Source organism: Apaloderma vittatum, unplaced genomic scaffold (genome assembly GCF_000703405.1).
Source record: "Apaloderma vittatum isolate BGI_N311 unplaced genomic scaffold, ASM70340v1 scaffold37772, whole genome shotgun sequence".
NCBI classification, from domain to species: domain Eukaryota; kingdom Metazoa; phylum Chordata; class Aves; order Trogoniformes; family Trogonidae; genus Apaloderma; species Apaloderma vittatum.
The window spans coordinates 20,752-36,792 of record NW_009702620.1 but is presented as its reverse complement, the minus strand read 5'-3'; the positions used below and the strand labels follow the sequence as shown (position 1 = coordinate 36,792).

Below are 16,041 nucleotides of genomic sequence, written 5' to 3'. Positions count from 1 at the left end.
ACAAGGAGGAGTACTAAAGTCTAGATCTGCTGAAATGGTTCTTATAACTTCCTAACTGTTGCAGGATTTTTCTCCTGTTTCCACTGTTAGAGAGAAGGCAGCATGCTATTTGTGGAAATTTGGGATGGTGCTTTTTGAAATGGCAGTTTTCAAATATTTCAACTGACAAATGGCTCTCCTGACTTCTTATAAACAGAACCAGCCCCTGTGTGGGGTGTCTGTGGTTTTAGTTGTTGTTTGGGAGTAGCTGAAACTCAAGAGGCTGGTCTGGCAAACTTAAATACTTTCAGTTTTGTTTTTTAAGTTTTGAATTGCATGTACATTTTAAACTTGAAATATATATATATTTAAGGCTTGTTTTTAAAAGCAAAAATTAGAAGGCTGTTTTTATTGTGCCTATTCTCTTTTTGAGCAAGACTAAGGCAGCAAATGAAGTCTAACAGCAACGTAGGCAACCACCTTTGGACCACGCAGCTTACTCTCTCGTTTCAGTTCAGCAGAATGTCAGAAATCTCTCTCTCCTCTACAGTGCTAGAGCATGCTTGAGCAGAGAATTTCAGGAAATTCATATGCCTTTGTGGTTATTTTTGGTTATTTTTTTCACCCCTTAGCTGGGAAGTGATCTTATTATATTCTCTCGCAAGTGCCCCGAGGTACGTGTGGTTTTCTCAGTATGCGTTTTCCTTCTCTCTCCCAGCGTCAACGCCTGTGTGGACGTGGTTCTCTCTGGCGTGAAGTTGTTTGAGGCGCTCGGCCTTGAACCAGGGGACGGAAAAAATCATGCCGTCTTGAACTCCGGGCAGGACCTGAAAGAAGCGTTTGCTCACTTCATGGAAAAAGGCGCAGCCGCCGAGCGCTTCTTCAGCGATGCCGAGTCTTTCCATCACATTGCGCGGACAGCCTCCGAGTACCCAGGTGCACAGGTATGTCTGCCACCCAGCGAGGAGCTTTGGCTCTCTGTTTAGAGGCTTGCTGGAATCACACAATTATTTGCTGTATCCTTCTATAGCCTGTTTTTTGTCATCTCTGAGTGCCCGTGATCCTCACAACAAACTATATTCTTTGGTTTCAAAGCTCACATCAGAGTTTTCTTACTTGAAAGCTTGACCTTTCATACCTGAAGAAACTGTCGTGGTTTTGCTAACTGCATGTGAGCACAGGTAGTGGGTTTCACCTTGATTTCAAACTGGAGGAAGTATTGTTGCAGTTTTTAAATGACTGTTTGTCAGCCTTGGTTAAAAAAAACAAACAAGTTGTCAGCTGCCACAAAGAAGTTGTGCCGAAGTAAGAGCCGTTTATGTTATAAATTAATTGATTTTTACAGGGCTGTTACCTGAAGGCAAATATTTAGATGTTAAAAAAAGCCAGAGAACACTCAACTTACTGACATCTAGCAGAGAATTGTAAAATTGTTTTGCCTTCAGCCCCAGTAAGCTTTATTAACTTCTGTAACGCTAGACTCTTTTCTAAAAAGCTGAAATCTCTAGGCTGTACTGAGGCCTGAGCATGTCTAAAGCTATCAGAGCAAGGGAATGCCCATACCTGCCTCTGTTTGTTTTACAGCTTTACGTAGGAGGAAATGCTGCTCTCATTGGTCAGAAGCTTGCAACAAATCCAGACCTGAAGGTACGCGTTCCAAAAATTCCATGCCATTCGCTTGTCTTTTATCGAGGCTCACATTACTTCCTTGGAGATTTTGGGGACCTTGCAGTCATTTCTTCAGTTATGGCGGAGCATACAGGTGGCCTCACAAGTTAAAAAGCACAGCTGATCTTTTAAAATTGAATTATTTTTGTCTAGGTTATGCTTAAATGCACCAAAATGGTGGCAAGGGACGTGGCAGGGAAACCTCGATTGTTCTTTCTTGTTTTCTAGGTCCTCCTTTGTGGCCCAGTTGGCCCTAAACTCCACGAACTACTTGACGACAATGTGGTTGTGCCACCTGAATCCATGCAGGAAAGAGATGAATTCCATCTTATCTTGGAGTATCAAGCAGGTACCTTGCCAAAGGCTGAATGTTAGGTGGGAACCCCGAACATCACTAAGATATTCCCAGCTGTAAAGTTGTTGGGTTTTGAATTGGTTACCCCCAGAAGGGCTGTGTAAATTACCAGCACTGGCAGATGTCACTGGGCTACTCGGGTAATTAATTCCACAGCTTCAGGTTGCTGTGGTAGCCAAGCAGACATCTAAAAGTCTTTTGAAACTTGTTTAAGTGATGCCCAAGCAGACCTGATGGCTGTCTTTCTAAAGCTGTATGAACACTAAAATAGTCCAATAATGTTCTCTGAAAAGAGAAATGTATTTAACCACACACAGATGAAATTCAGGGCAACCCTAATGTACTGGCTGTAACAAACCTGCACGTGTTTTCTTGCTGTTCTTAACTGGAACCATTTCACTGGGTCTCAAAATACAGCTTCACAGAGAGTTGCACTTGTGTGACAGAAGAGGGAGTATTTAGCAAGGAAGGAAGGCAAGAACTGCCTTAATTAAAGTTTTTTCAGCAGCAAAACTCATGTGAGGCAGCACCTAAAGCATCCGCTCTGATGGACTCCTGCCTGAAACCATCTCCAGGTACGTGGTTTCATTTGCTTCTCTGCCCCGTTAACCTGCTCGTTTGTTTCAGGCGAAGAGTGGGGACAAGTGAAAGCGCCCAGTGCCAACCGCTTCATCTTCTCCCACGACCTATCGAACGGCGCCTTAAACATGCTCGAAGTGTTTGTGTCCAGCTTGGATGAATTTCAGCCAGATCTGGTGGTTCTTTCAGGCCTTCACATGATGGAAGGCCAGAGCAAGGAGATGCGGCAGAGGCGACTTATGGAAGTAAGATACTCGAACACCAGCGTCTCCTTAATTCCCACTCCAGGAAGTGCCTCACGGCAAAGCCTTGGTTTTCCAGGTTTGAAATAGGTTGTGTTTGCAGATCTCACACAAATCTTTCCAGCATTGCACGTTAAAAGAAGAATGTGAACTGTAGCAACGGCAAAAGTCTTAATCCTGTAGTACTGGTGTTTCTTAGATTCCATGAGTTGTCCAGGGGGAGAAAGAAAGTACGGTCTGGTTGTCTGGTTGCACTACATTAACGTGGTTACTGGAGCTTCTCTAGTGGCTAAATTACACTTTTTCTACCCCAGATGCTAAGATGATCAGTGATTATAATCAAGACTTGCCTTCTTTAAGCAGCATCTATATTAGATAATCCAAGAGGCAGCTTCCTCATTTGAGCCCAAAGTTTTCTTTTTATGTACAGATCACTGCCTGTCTTAAAGCTGAGTGCCCTTCTGGTGCAACGCACTACCCGTTTGGTTTTTTCCTCTCTGTTTTAGGATCAGCTGTTCTACAGCTGCTTCACACTTGTGAGGTTTCTGAATTAGTCTATTAGAAAACTGCTGAGTTGGGTGCAGATTAGGGTCAGATGCAGTTTCCTGCTGTGGGATTCTGAAAACTGGAAGGTTTTTTTTATTACTTCCCCTTAGCAGTACATTTGGGCACTTGTCAGATATCTCAAATTGTGATTAAACCCATGCATGAGGAGATTAAAGGATGTGTCTGAGTCCAAGCCCCTTTGCTCTTCCTATTTCTTAGTGAATATGTGGTTTAGGGTGGTGGTTTTTATTTTATTTTTCCTGTAGGCCGTGGCCTCTATCTCCGATATCCCTACCGACATTCCCATACACCTGGAGTTGGCCAGTATGACTGATCAGGATTTTATGAGCAACATTATACATCAGGTAACAAAAACTAAAGCGGACACTGCTCTTTTTATAAGTTCCCTCTTTCTTCAGGATCACAATGCACGCAGACTGAATGTAGAAATGAAGACTTAAAATGAAGGCTATCCCTTTGAAGATAAATAGAGAAAATATGGGTTTCATGTTTGGTTTTGCATTCTGAGTGTTGCAGTTCTACTGAGCTTACCAGAGTCAGAAGATGGATTTGTTTAACTCAGAGAGAGTACGCCTTTTAGAAAGGTCTTTCTGGAAGGTTTCATTTAGGAGGTATCTTACAATGCCCTCAGTTGATCATCAGACTGTTTTCAGCAAGGGGTAAGGGTTTTGTGCAGATCTGAGTTAAAGCAGGAACTGTTTTCAGTAAAAAATGCCGTGTGGCACTGCTGGGCTCTGGTTCCTGATAGAAAGATAGGGGTTTTTGCAGTCGTGGCAGGAAAGTGACCCCAGAGAATACTCACAGCTCCACTGGTTTAGATTTAGCAGGCTTGCAGATTTCTAGAAAAAAAAAAAGAGGTTGTGAATTTGAGCTGAGTTTATAAATTAAAAACTTGGTTTCTTTGCAGAACTGATGGTTCCTTGTTTAGCTTGACACTGCTCTAATCTCAGTGTTATGGGTGGATTTGATGTTTTGTTTCTCTTTAATGCCAAAGCGTGTGTCCAGAAAATTAATTGCACAAAATGAGCACGCACCCTTGGCATGGAATGTGTTCCTGGCTAAGTAATCCTTGCAGAACTGGGGGGGAGGCTTCTGCAGTGACTTTGGCCTGCACCTCCAGGAAACTGGGTGCTCCCTTCTGCTGAGCCGTTAATGCAGTATTGTATAAACAATGCTCAGAATGAGGAATGTGAGCGCCTGATCCTCTCCCTGAACGAAACCCCCGTTGTTGCCGTGTTTCTGTTAGCAGGTCTTTCCCCTGGTGAACTCCATTGGGCTGAACGAGCAGGAGCTGCTGTTCCTCACGCAGTCTGCCTCTGGTCCCCATGCCTCCCTCGCCTCCTGGAGCGGAGTTCCCGATGTGGGCGTAGTGAGCGACATCCTCTTCTGGATCCTAAAGGAGCACGGGAAGACGGCAGAGCGGGCCTCCGACCTCACACGCATCCATTTCCACACCCTGGCCTACCACATCCTTGTCACGGTGGACGGCTACTGGGGCAACCAGGTTGCAGCTGTGGCTGCCGGAGCTCGAGCAGCGGGGACTCAGGCCTGTGCCACCGAAACCATCGACACCAGCAAAGTCTTCCTTAAAGCCCCTCTGGAGTTTGTGACCTCTCAGATCGAGGCGCCTTCCAAAATCTCTTTGAATCCGGACGAGCCGGTGGCGTGTTGGCAAAGAGAAGGCGTCTCGTTCCATTTCACTCCCGTCTTGGTGTGTAAAGATCCCGTCCGGACCGTGGGACTCGGGGACGCGATCTCAGCTGAAGGACTGCTCTATTCAGAAGTACATCCTCAATAGAAGACTAAGACCCTCCTTTTCTCTCCAATACTGTACGGCACCTGAGGAACCAAGGATTAGGATTTCAGCCAGTGGTGGTATAGGAACAGAATCTGGGTGTGGTGTGGTTTCTGGATCTAACTGAAAAAGAGCCAAAGAGTAATTCCAGGTATAAACTGTCGGATACATTCCAGTCACTTGGCAGTGACTCGACCGCCTCACATTTAGGTGCAGACGTTTTAGTATTTAATGTGAAAATTAGCTTTGCTTCGTCTTAAGCACGCAGGGAGGGGGACGAATATCACAATCCCCGTTTGGCATGGGTTTGCCGTTTGTCATTCTGAACAGGTCTGGTCTGTTAGTGCTGGAAAGTCCGGCAGCCCGGAGAATTTCCAGTGTGCAGGTCCCAGGGAGAAGCACAGCTGTGCTCCGCCCTATCTTGCCTCTGCTAAATTAAAAATAAAAGACTCTCGCGTTATCTCCTCGCAGCACATTGCTACATGGCAAGAGCAAACCTGCCACTCGGTTGGTGTGATGATGAAATCTCTCACTGACGAAATTACCTCGCAACCTCGGTGCCTCCAGCATCGAGGGGAGCCAGAGTCCCAAAATGTGATGCACGCTGTACCTGCTCGTTAAATGCACAGGGAAAACCTGACTCAAGGCTGCAGAGATTCTTTTAGGTATCTGTCGTGTCCATGACTAAATGTGTTCAACTGAGCTCGAGTAGCCTGAGCTTGGGTTTGTATTTGGGATGGAGCTTTATTTTCTCCCCAGGGAAACCACAGAGCATTACCTGCATTTGCTATAGGCTAAATACTGAGAATTTGAGCTGGGGAGGGGCTTTCAGTAGGTGTTCTTTGCTAACACTGGGTGCTTTGATCTGGTATTTTAGAGTATGGAGTGCTGGAGACTTATTGGGGGGGGGGGGGGGGGGTGGGCCTTGATTGGGGGGGGGGGCGGTGTTTGAGAATGGTTGTGCAGTTCTCTTCTACTTCCTTGCCCTCCATTCCAAAGGGTTAATAGGTGAGGGAAGGTCCTTCTGGGGGCTCAAAAACTGCAACAGTGTTTTCCAGACTGAAGTGAGGGCTTTTTTAGGGTTTGATGTTGGGTTTTTTTGTTTGACTTGGGTCACTGATAGCTTCTTTGGTCTGGACAGGCTTTGAAATTAAAGAAGTAGAACCCTGTGTCCTTGTTAAATACTTTTCCCCCTCTTCACAGTTGCCCGCTATGGATTGCGTAGCACCAGCGTCCTGTGCGTCTCTTTCCAGCATGGTTTTGTCTCTGTCCACATCCAGGAACTTCCGAGTATTATTTGAATAGCTGTCATACATACTGGTTTTGGCGGTATAACTGGATGAAATGCAATCAGCATGTCTGTGCAAGCCTGGACTGTACCAGAATTTGTAGGAGGTCACTTTAGGTCAGTCTTTGCATCTGAATGGAAAGGAAGAGAGCCTGTATCACTTGGGCTGGAGCGTCATGTTGCTGGTGGTGATATCCTCCTATTGGAAAACGCCATCGTGAATGCTCTGTAAGGATGAAAATTGACAGCTGTTGTAACTTGTACTGACTTAGCACACAATGCCGTCTGTCAGTGCGTATTTCTCTTGTGAGCAGAGTCTCCTGTGTTGTACCAGAGGAGAAATGCAGTCAGTGCTGTTTTCCTGCAGCTTAGCCCATCCTGGTCTTCTGTTGAGCCTCAGCATTCTATCTCGGTACCGGATCTTCTTAACACTGGAACTATTTCTATCCAGGTTTTTATTTTAATTATCAATAAACTGTAGCATGGGACTTGGGAGTTCTGGTCTAAGTCTCCCTATGGAAAAACTATGTGAAAAAAATCTGCCTTTCAGCCTGAGGCCATTAAGTAGGTTGTTTTGCAACTTTGTAACTCCTCCTTCCTGTTCTTTCTCACCAGGTCATACTTCTTCTTTGGCCTGTTGTCGTGGGGGGCTGCGAATGTCTGGCACCTGCAGCACTTCTCAAATGCTGGGAGCTCGTACCAGCTAGGCTGCTGCTCGCTCTCTAGGTGTGTTTTGATCAGGCCTATAGAGCTTGCCCAGTCACCACATTCACTTCCTTCTCCTGCACGTGGCAGCCGTCTTGCGCTTCCACACAGTAGCCAGCACAGCCACATGACTTTGGGGTTTTTTGTTGATCCAGAATGAGCAGTGCTGCTTATTTTTAGTGTCTGTGTTGTGTTCTGCATGTCTTCGTTATCTCCCATTAGAGCTGGTTCAGTTTGCTTTTTTTCTCCTGCGTGTAAGGCAACATAACTCCTTCTGGTTACCCTAAAAGTTGATTAAACCCCTGTGCCATTGGGCTCTTTTTTGGAGCTTGCAGCTTAGGTGAAAGCCGACACTGCTGTCAAAGAGCGAGCAGCTAAACAGCTCTGCGCTGATACTTGGCACTGGCTGCTGATACGCGTGCTTGGAGCAATCTGTTCCAAAGTGGTGCTGTCAAGTACTTCTGTCACCCAGTGTGCTGCACTGCTATTTCTGGTGTGAGGAAACTCGTCAAGGTTTTGAGTACATTTGGAAGAACAGGACAAGAATGGAGGGAAACAGTGAATTTGTGGGTTTATGGCTTTAGGTCCTGCATTAAATCAGTATTTGAATGAGAATGTTTCCTTCAAGCCGTGTTATTGTGCTTTTCTCTAGTCCAATTAATGTTTTGGTAAAAGCACACTAATAAGTTTTAAACCTGTCATTGTACCAAAGTGGTAGTCTCACTTCAAAAAAGAAATCGTACATCTACAGACTCATCAGTTAAAACCAGCTAGAGCAGATGCCACAACAAAGACTTCTCTCAGACTCTTCATCCAAGCACTAACAAGGTTACTACAGAGAGAAACAAGAGTATTAAAGGTTGTCTTTGCTCTACGTTTTTAAAGTCTGAGTGGTAAGGGGGCAGAGGAAGCCTGCTTGCAGCAAGTTCTTTTGTGTAGCATGTCCTTTGGCCCGTTCTTGTTGCCGCTGTCTGCTTTCTCCTTCAACAACAGCGGGTCTGATTCAACTCTTTCAGTAAAACTTGATCGTAAAAGCCAGAAATGACTGTTCTCCTGCCTGTTCAGAGATGCCAGACCAAGTTGTCTCCCCTAACAGATGGAGCGGTTTCTTGCATAACATCTCAGGTGGATCCTCAGCACTGACCAGGCTGAATTCTCAGGGAGTTGCTGATCCAAACTCTTGTGGGAGGATGTCCTCTCAGCAATACGCAGGTTGGAAATAGCAGCCGCAGCCGTTACCTTCTGTGGCGGAAGCTTGGGAAGGCGTCTGTTCCAAACAGCTCACTGCTGCTCCAAAAAACAAGCTGGGTATCAGCCTTCACCGAGAAGATCTCATAGCAGCTGAAGAACAGGCATGCTGGCAGCTAAGGGGGGGTGATCGCATTAAAATGCAAGGGGGGGAAACAAACAAACAAAAAACAGGAACCCTGAAAACCTCCCCGATGTATTTCTCAGGAAAGCTGCTTCTTAGTGCAGCCTGGGTAAAACTGGGTTCAGATCTCATCTGTAGCTTTCATCGAAAAACACTGAAGCGTTGTAGCAGAACTGTGTTTTCCATAAAACAGTCTTGGGAGATGAACTACTTGTTACGTGTTCTTTATGTGCAGAGCTTAATATTTCAGTAAAGATCATTTTTCTGTGTTCAGCACTGAGGCTTGCCTGTCTCTAAAAGAAGCTTTGCCCACTGAAACCCTCTTCCCAACAGGTTTGCGATTTAGAATTAAAAGAAATGGAAAAGACAGTCCAGCCTCATTCTCATCATAAAGAACAGCTCTCCATAAAGATCCTCTGAATTTACTGTATGCAAATGCCATCATCACAGTACCCAGGGGGAAGAGAAGGGGACAAGTGAAGAAATTGTAGTTCTATTTATTATCCAACTGTAATTACAGATTTAAAAATGCTTCCTTAGACATGAAGCTCCCTTCTGCTCCATTCACATCCAGAAACTAACAAGGTGCTACTGCTCCTCTTCATCGGAGAACTGGTGGTCTGCACAAACTTTGCACCAAAATATGTATTTATTTTAAATAACTTCACCTCCAAACGTACTAACGTAATATTTGCTCAATAAAAGCATTTTTTACACCAAGCATAAGGAAGCAGCTAGTAAAAATAAAACAAAGGGTCATAAGCAGATGGAAGGAAATTAGTTCCTGTATCAGCTTCACATACCTGTAACCACACTGTTCTGGTCACTGTTCCTTGTATTGGAGCCTCTGAGGCTGGAAAGCCTTTTCAGTCAGACTGAAAAGATTACCCCTATTGGAAAAAATTGTCCTGAACTCAAGTTTTTAGGAGTGAGGTAAAGAGTTCCCATACCCTGCCTGCCCCTTGCTCCACAATCTTGAGCCTCTTCTTTCCCAGGTATGCTGTTGTGTTGCAGCAACTCTCAGTGTAATAATTTAATGTGAATAAAAATGGCTGCACTGTACCTGATTCACCCTGCTGCCTGTCTGCTTTATTTAAATCTGCCAGTGCTCCACAAAAGACCCTCTGTTTTCTTTGAACTCCTAGCATGAGAGGAACCTTAGGGGGCACTACCCTGTAGCAAAAGCAGTCAGCAGAGGGGCAGCTGGAAAAAAAGTAGCCATGCTGGAGAGAAGCAGGCAAGTTTTGGCTATCAGAACAGAGGGGAAAGTGAGGGGTTCTCCAGGGAGCAGGACAGCACTTTAGCTCCTAGTTGGGTTCTAAAGATGCATTCATGTCATTCTGGATCGTAGCAGCTAACCGCATACCACAACTGAAGGATGTTAATGTCTCCAGGGCCCTGGTCACACTGCTTTTATGTTGTTGCTACGGAGAAGTTTCCGTTACTAACCTTCCTCTGTTGGACTTGTTAGTTGTGGAGCGATACAAGGCAACAGTGCAGAACTAAGAGCAGGAAACAGATTTTAAAAAGCTAGGTAGCTTAACTAGCAAATGCAAGCAACTTAGTTTTATTGGGGAAGTGCTACACCTGCTTTTGAAAAACTCCGATCAAGGCCCACAGCTCTGTGTGCTTCACCGTACCCAGAGGAGAGGATGAGACAAACTACAAATTGCACAAGCAGAGCTTCACTGAGGCTCATGTACCTTGTTTCTCAGCAAACAACTAATTTGGCAGACTTTTTCACTGTCTCTCAAGCATCCTTCTGGAGAACTTAGACCCAACCACTGAACTGCCAGCCCTGTGGGGAGATGGATCTGCCATCCTCCAGCCTCCTATAGGAAAGCTGTGACCAAACTAGCAGTAGCTACACAGAAACCTCTTCCAATTCCTGCAACAACACCTTGGGACAAGGTAGAGACCACGTGCTAAAATCATTAACAGAAAACAGCTGCATTTAGACTAACTGACAGTGAGATGAAGCCAGCATGGGTCGGGGGAGAAGGCAGGTCCCTCTCCCACACATCAGCTCTAGAGATACTCCTGCACCCACCCGGCCTGACCAGAGCCTGTCCTACTCCGCTGCCTGCCGGCTCTTGCGCTTTTCTTTCCCCTCCTCCTCGGCCTCTGTCGGTGTCGAGGTCTCCTCGGGGCTCGTTTCGGAGCCCGATTCTGGTTCCAGAGGCAGTGAGGGAGACTTTGCAGGTGGAGCTGATGCTCCAGCACCTGGGGAGAGAACACAGTTGTAACTGCCACGTGTGCTGTCTAGTCTTCTTGCCCTTCCAGACAGCATGGAGGTGCAGAACAGTCACAGCTATGAAGCCAGAGTCAAAACCACAGTATTGTTTTCACTTCACAGTTTTAGCCAACTCAGGGAGAATTTTCCAGGCAGTTAAAGTAGCTACTTCCAGAATAAAATCAAAACAGGATGCTTCCATGCTGAAGTTGTTTCTACACCTAGAGTTAGGCTGACAACTGATGTTGTGAACCAGTTCCCTTCCCTGATTTGCATAACAAAGTCCTTCGGGTAAGCCCTAAGCTCCCATTATATTTTTCAGTTTTTCTGGCTAAGGCTTCCCTGCCTGGAAAGTTTATTCCATGTGTGAGAACTGGAACAAGTCCTTAGGGATGCTAAAGAAGGAGGCCTGGATTATGCAACCTCTCTCCTGGTTCAACCCACAGGCAACAAGACTAAGAGCAACAGAAAATCACCACGATAAGCACGATCCCTAGTGCATTCCTCCTTGGAAACTAAGGGGTGAGAGCAGGTCACATTTTGAGTGGTGGCTCAGGAAATGCTCCTACCCAGCCCCAGCTCTCAGCGGGAGCCTTTTAAGGGTGACGATATCTCCTGAGCAACCCTCAGTCTGGTGGCTGGCACTAAAAGGTAACCCAGCCACATTTGCAAAGGAGCATCTTCCTTAACTCGGAAATCTGGGAAAATTATTTCCAAATATTGACACCACTACTGCGTAAGCAAGTAAATACCCTCCTAAACACATGCTGAAACTCTGTATGCAAAAGGAGGGAGATTTCTCTCCTCCCACAGTTGTACTTTAAACAGAAGCAGAAGAGAAGTACCTGGGGGAAGCTGCATGGTTTTCCCATACCCTGCAGCTGAGGACATGGCTTGACCCAGGGCCTGGTTAGAGCCCAAAGGCTGCTGAGTGCTGGAGGATTTCCCTGCCAGAGTAGCTCTCTGCTTGGATTTCGACTCTTGGGAAGGCTTAGTCCAGACCAGGCTCTCTCCCACCTGCAGGGCAGCTCCCATCTTCTGGGCAACCTCCACCATCTTCTCAAGGAGCAAAAAGAGAAAACCAGTGTAAACAGGAACACTTCAGACAAAAAGAGAATCAACAAAAAACAAGAGCTGTGCAGAGCTGGCTACCGCCTCAGTGCTCGAGGGAAACATCTCTGCTAATTCATTCCCTTAATTAAGAGGGAAGCTTGTCTTGCTGTGTATTGATTGAAGAACTGGGCTTCAAAGAGCAGAAACGAAGTGACTCTCAGCAGGCGACTGCTCTACTCAGAAAATCTCGTAAGTAGAATCTCTTCCTAATAATTGGACTGCAAAATTGAATTTCCTCCTCGTTTGTTGCCAGTGTTAGTGTGGCTACTTAGTTCCTGCCGACAGCGGTTAGGCACATACCTCAGGGTCAAAGTCAAGAGAGCTGCTCTCTTTCACTGCATTCACCTTCCTCTCCATCTCCTGGTACTGGCAGAGGGCTCCCTCCTTGTCACCCTGGTTATACAGCAGGACAGCATAGTTCAGGTTCACGAGGGGATTGCACCTGCAAGCAAACACCCAAGACGCATCACGTTCACTGTGGGAACACGTTCCCTGACTGGAGTAATGCCGAGATGCACCCAAGCAGCAAAGCTGGAGACGTCTCGCTGGGGACAGCCTTGGGACTCTCTTTAGGAAGTGCCTGGTCTCCCGGCCCCTTGCTCCTGGGGCAAGAGGAGCATTGACAGAGCTTTTCACCATCCTGTGAAAGCTGATCTTGGCTCTGATTGGTCTCGGGCTCCCACAGCTATCCCAGTTTGTAGGAGAGCAGCTTGTCACAGGGCAGAGCCATGGGACAGACTTGTGCTTATTGTTCGCATTTTCTGACCCAACAGAGCATGCTCTTTACATTTTGTTTTCCTCCCCTCTTCTCTCTCATTCCCCCAGTAAGAGCAGACATAATTGTATGTACTGTTGTAGACAATCAGTGAGGGGTGCACAGAATAGCACTGTAACCACTGTATCTATGGCTGCACACAGGTCGGCAAGAGATGCTTTGAGTTTGCTCAATAAATGTGAGCGAGGGACTGGTGCCCTCTCCTGGAGCGTGGCAGCGATGCCTGGGGGCACCCAAGGACTCCAGCACCTACACCCAGAGAGAGCATCCTGGGTGAAAAGGGTGTAAGGGACAGATTCAGAGAATCAAAGAATCATAGGCTTCTGCTAACAGTGTTCAATAAATAGAAGGTGTTGTCTGTAGGCCATGACTATTCATCCTTGGTGAGTTACATGTCAGCGCTGCATAAGCAAAGACTACTGGAAGAAATCTGATCACATTTCTAACCATTGGGTTTCCTTTAACTGAGAAACTGGAACACTGATCCCACTACAAAAAAAAAAAAACACAAAAAAACTCCAAAAAAAAACAACAACAACCCTCCTCACTGTCTTTGCCAAAGCAAAGGAAGTAATGCATGGCAAAAAAAAAAAACCAAACCCCATCTCTTTGCCCCCTCCCAAAAAAAACAAATAAGAAAACACAAAAAAACCTAAACCTCCACTGAAGAGATCAGACAGATCCGGGAACTGCCAGTTTTAAAATTAATTAAATCTTATGAAGCTAATTTGCTTTCAAGAGCTGAGAAGCAATATGACAGTTAGAAAAAAAATCAATAGCTGAATAACCACAGAAAGAAAGGACAGCTATGAGCTAGTACGTATTAAGAAGAAACACCTTTTTTTTAAAAGATTTTTCCAAGATGCTTTCGGTTCCAGGCACCACCCTGGCACTCAGGCCAAACATCATGGTGCTGCTATAGAAGTATTTATGGCAACAGCAACAAGCACAGCTATCTTCATCTCAGCCAGTTCAGAATACGCCAGCAAAGAAAGCCCGTGGGGACACAGCTTCAGCCACACAATAATCGTCTAAAATATACAGCGTGTCAGCTAAACAAGCCAAATAAAGTTTGGATATTCCTCCCAGCGGTCCCTGGTGGTTGGCATTCATCTTCTGCTTTTTTTAAGTTTTATTTTCCCAGTAAGACTCTGCAACTGTGGCACCACAGTAGTGCCAAATACCTCAGTCAAGTTGCAGAGCTAAATTCCTATTCCTTCCCTTTGACCAAGTAGGCAAAAATTCACAGTAAACCAGGGAGGAGAGACAAAACTGTTACTAAATTTGAGACAAATTTGGTTTTCTGCCTGAAATGCTGAAATACTGCAAGGTTCATCTTCACGTTTCAGAAATATGCAAAGGAAATGAGGTGTGGGGAGGCAAAGTGACGTGACCAAATGACTGCCAGCTCTGATTAAGACTCACTTGTCCAGTGCCACGGCTTGCTCATAGGAACGTTTCGCGTTCTCCGTGTCTTCAAGGTTTGTCAAAGCAACTGCATGAAAGCAAAAAGGACACAAGCAAGCTGATGTTTCATGAGGAGTTCCTTTTTAGGACAACTGGGAATGTCATTACATCATAAACTACTGATGTCACTTCTGCCAAGTATTTGTCTTGCTCGATCCCAGAAATACCCAGTGCTGGAAATCCACACCCACTCCTTACGCAACCCAAACTCTTACACGTAGAAATTCTTTTCTACCGTTTAATCTGGATCTGACTGCAATTTAACCTTCCTATTCACCACAGAGAGATTTAACAGACTGTTCAGACTTTATACCTGTTAGCTTTTACCCAGTATCCATTTACTTCAGCCCAAATTTTCTGTCTTTATAACGTCACAGCCCCTAAGCTGGATAGATACCAGAGCTGGAGAATGGAGCGTGACGTCACATACCTGCAAGGAGCATGTACAGCTCTCCCATCTTGGGTTGGAAGTTGATGGCAGCGCTGAGGAAATGGAAAGCGGACGCGTACTGCTGCATCGTGAGGTGAACTAACCCCAAATTGTACAAAATCTTCCAGTCAAAGGGAGCCAAGTAGTTTGCCCGCTTCAGGCAACTGATAGCCTTTGAGAAAGGGATAAATGTGCTGTGACACAGCTAGCCCGGAATGCACCTCCTTCCTGTCTCTGCCACAAGAGGAATCTTGTTCTTCCACGAAGAAAAGAGAAACCAGATGCTTACCGCTACATATTTCTTCTTCCCGAAGAAGCACATCCCAATGTTGTTCCACAGTGGGGGGCTTTCAGGCACAGAGCTGGCTACCACCTTGTATTTGGAGAGGGCGACGTCAAAATCTCCGTGGGTCTGCATCATGCTGCCAGCTGCCAAGGTGGCCTTTGAGAGAAGACAAGAGCGACCAGCTGAGCAACTCGATCTCCCCAAATAGAGCAAGGAGACAACGCGGCAAAATGAATCAACTAAAGCCTCCTTGAGAGCAACTGTTTAACTTTCTCAGGTGTTTTCTTCCAGGGGCTGCCAAGACCAACAGGAGGGAGCAGATGGGGTCTCTACAATCTCTTGGCGTCTAGCAGAAGACCGCGTAAAGAAGGAACTCAAGTTGGCCTCTATCCGCACTCTCAAGAATAACCATCTCCAAAATATTGCAACGTGATGAGTGTTTAAGGTATGTTTTGGGGTGACAGTAGTACCTCCTAGAGTCCGAGCCTCTGAGAAGAATTGTGTGCTAACAGATTGTTTTTACCACTGAGTACAGACAGAAATAGTTCTGGTGTAAGTGGAGAGTAAAATATACTCAAGCAAGACATACACAGCAAAGCTAGCCTAGTTCACACCGCCTGGCTGATACTGCAAATTAATGGAAATATGCATGGGGCAAAAAAAGTGACTACAACACACTATATTTAAACCAGACCAGTCAAGCCTTTTATAATATTTCACAGTGTCAAATCAAATTTGTAAGTGTAAAGGTGTTTTCACAATAACATTTGGCTTACATTCATGTATCATTTGTCAACTGCACATTTTGATCCTCTCTGTCGTTAGCATTGCGCAGGAGGAGAAAAGAGGCAGAGAAAAATGAAGTAACATGCCGTAAAAGGGAAGCAATTTCACAATCGGGAATGAATTCTGGATGCCAAGCTCGGCTTTACAGACCAGAGCCAAGGAAAAGTCCCATTTGTACATAACAGCTGGAAGCACAGACAGGGATATCAGCAGATGGGAGAAAAATAAATGCAATATCCACAAATGCAATAGCCACAAAGACCCAGGCACAGCTCGTGAGATTTTTGAAACAATCTCTAAAGACTTTCCTCCAGAGGAAATTCCATTTGTTACGTCCACCTGGTTGCCACGTAACTTCAGGTTAAAAACCAAAGGGATTGTTTCAACATGTGTTATTCTGT

General features: G+C 45.6%; 2 protein-coding genes across 2 annotated transcripts in view; one reads left to right on the top strand and one right to left on the bottom strand.

Annotated features, from left to right (window-relative positions):
• Window positions 1-697: 697 nt before the first annotated feature.
• ADPGK (ADP-dependent glucokinase) lies at window positions 698-5,188 on the top strand (the record flags this gene model as incomplete). The annotated part of the gene is made up of 6 exons (XM_009864307.1): window positions 698-923; window positions 1,564-1,626; window positions 1,876-1,996; window positions 2,630-2,826; window positions 3,636-3,734; window positions 4,640-5,188. Coding segments are annotated over 6 exons (1,255 nt in total), but the record flags the coding sequence as incomplete, so codon positions are not given.
• Window positions 5,189-10,621: 5,433 nt separating this feature from the next.
• Window positions 10,622-16,041, bottom strand: part of BBS4 (Bardet-Biedl syndrome 4) — a gene marked incomplete at its 5' end in the record, with an annotated part of 24,865 nt that continues 19,445 nt past the window's right edge. Inside the window, 6 exons of the mRNA XM_009864306.1 lie at window positions 10,622-10,773; window positions 11,629-11,839; window positions 12,197-12,338; window positions 14,097-14,166; window positions 14,569-14,740; window positions 14,858-15,010. Of these exons, the coding sequence (XP_009862608.1) occupies window positions 10,622-10,773; window positions 11,629-11,839; window positions 12,197-12,338; window positions 14,097-14,166; window positions 14,569-14,740; window positions 14,858-15,010 (900 nt within the window). The remainder of the gene's footprint in view (window positions 10,774-11,628; window positions 11,840-12,196; window positions 12,339-14,096; window positions 14,167-14,568; window positions 14,741-14,857; window positions 15,011-16,041) is intronic.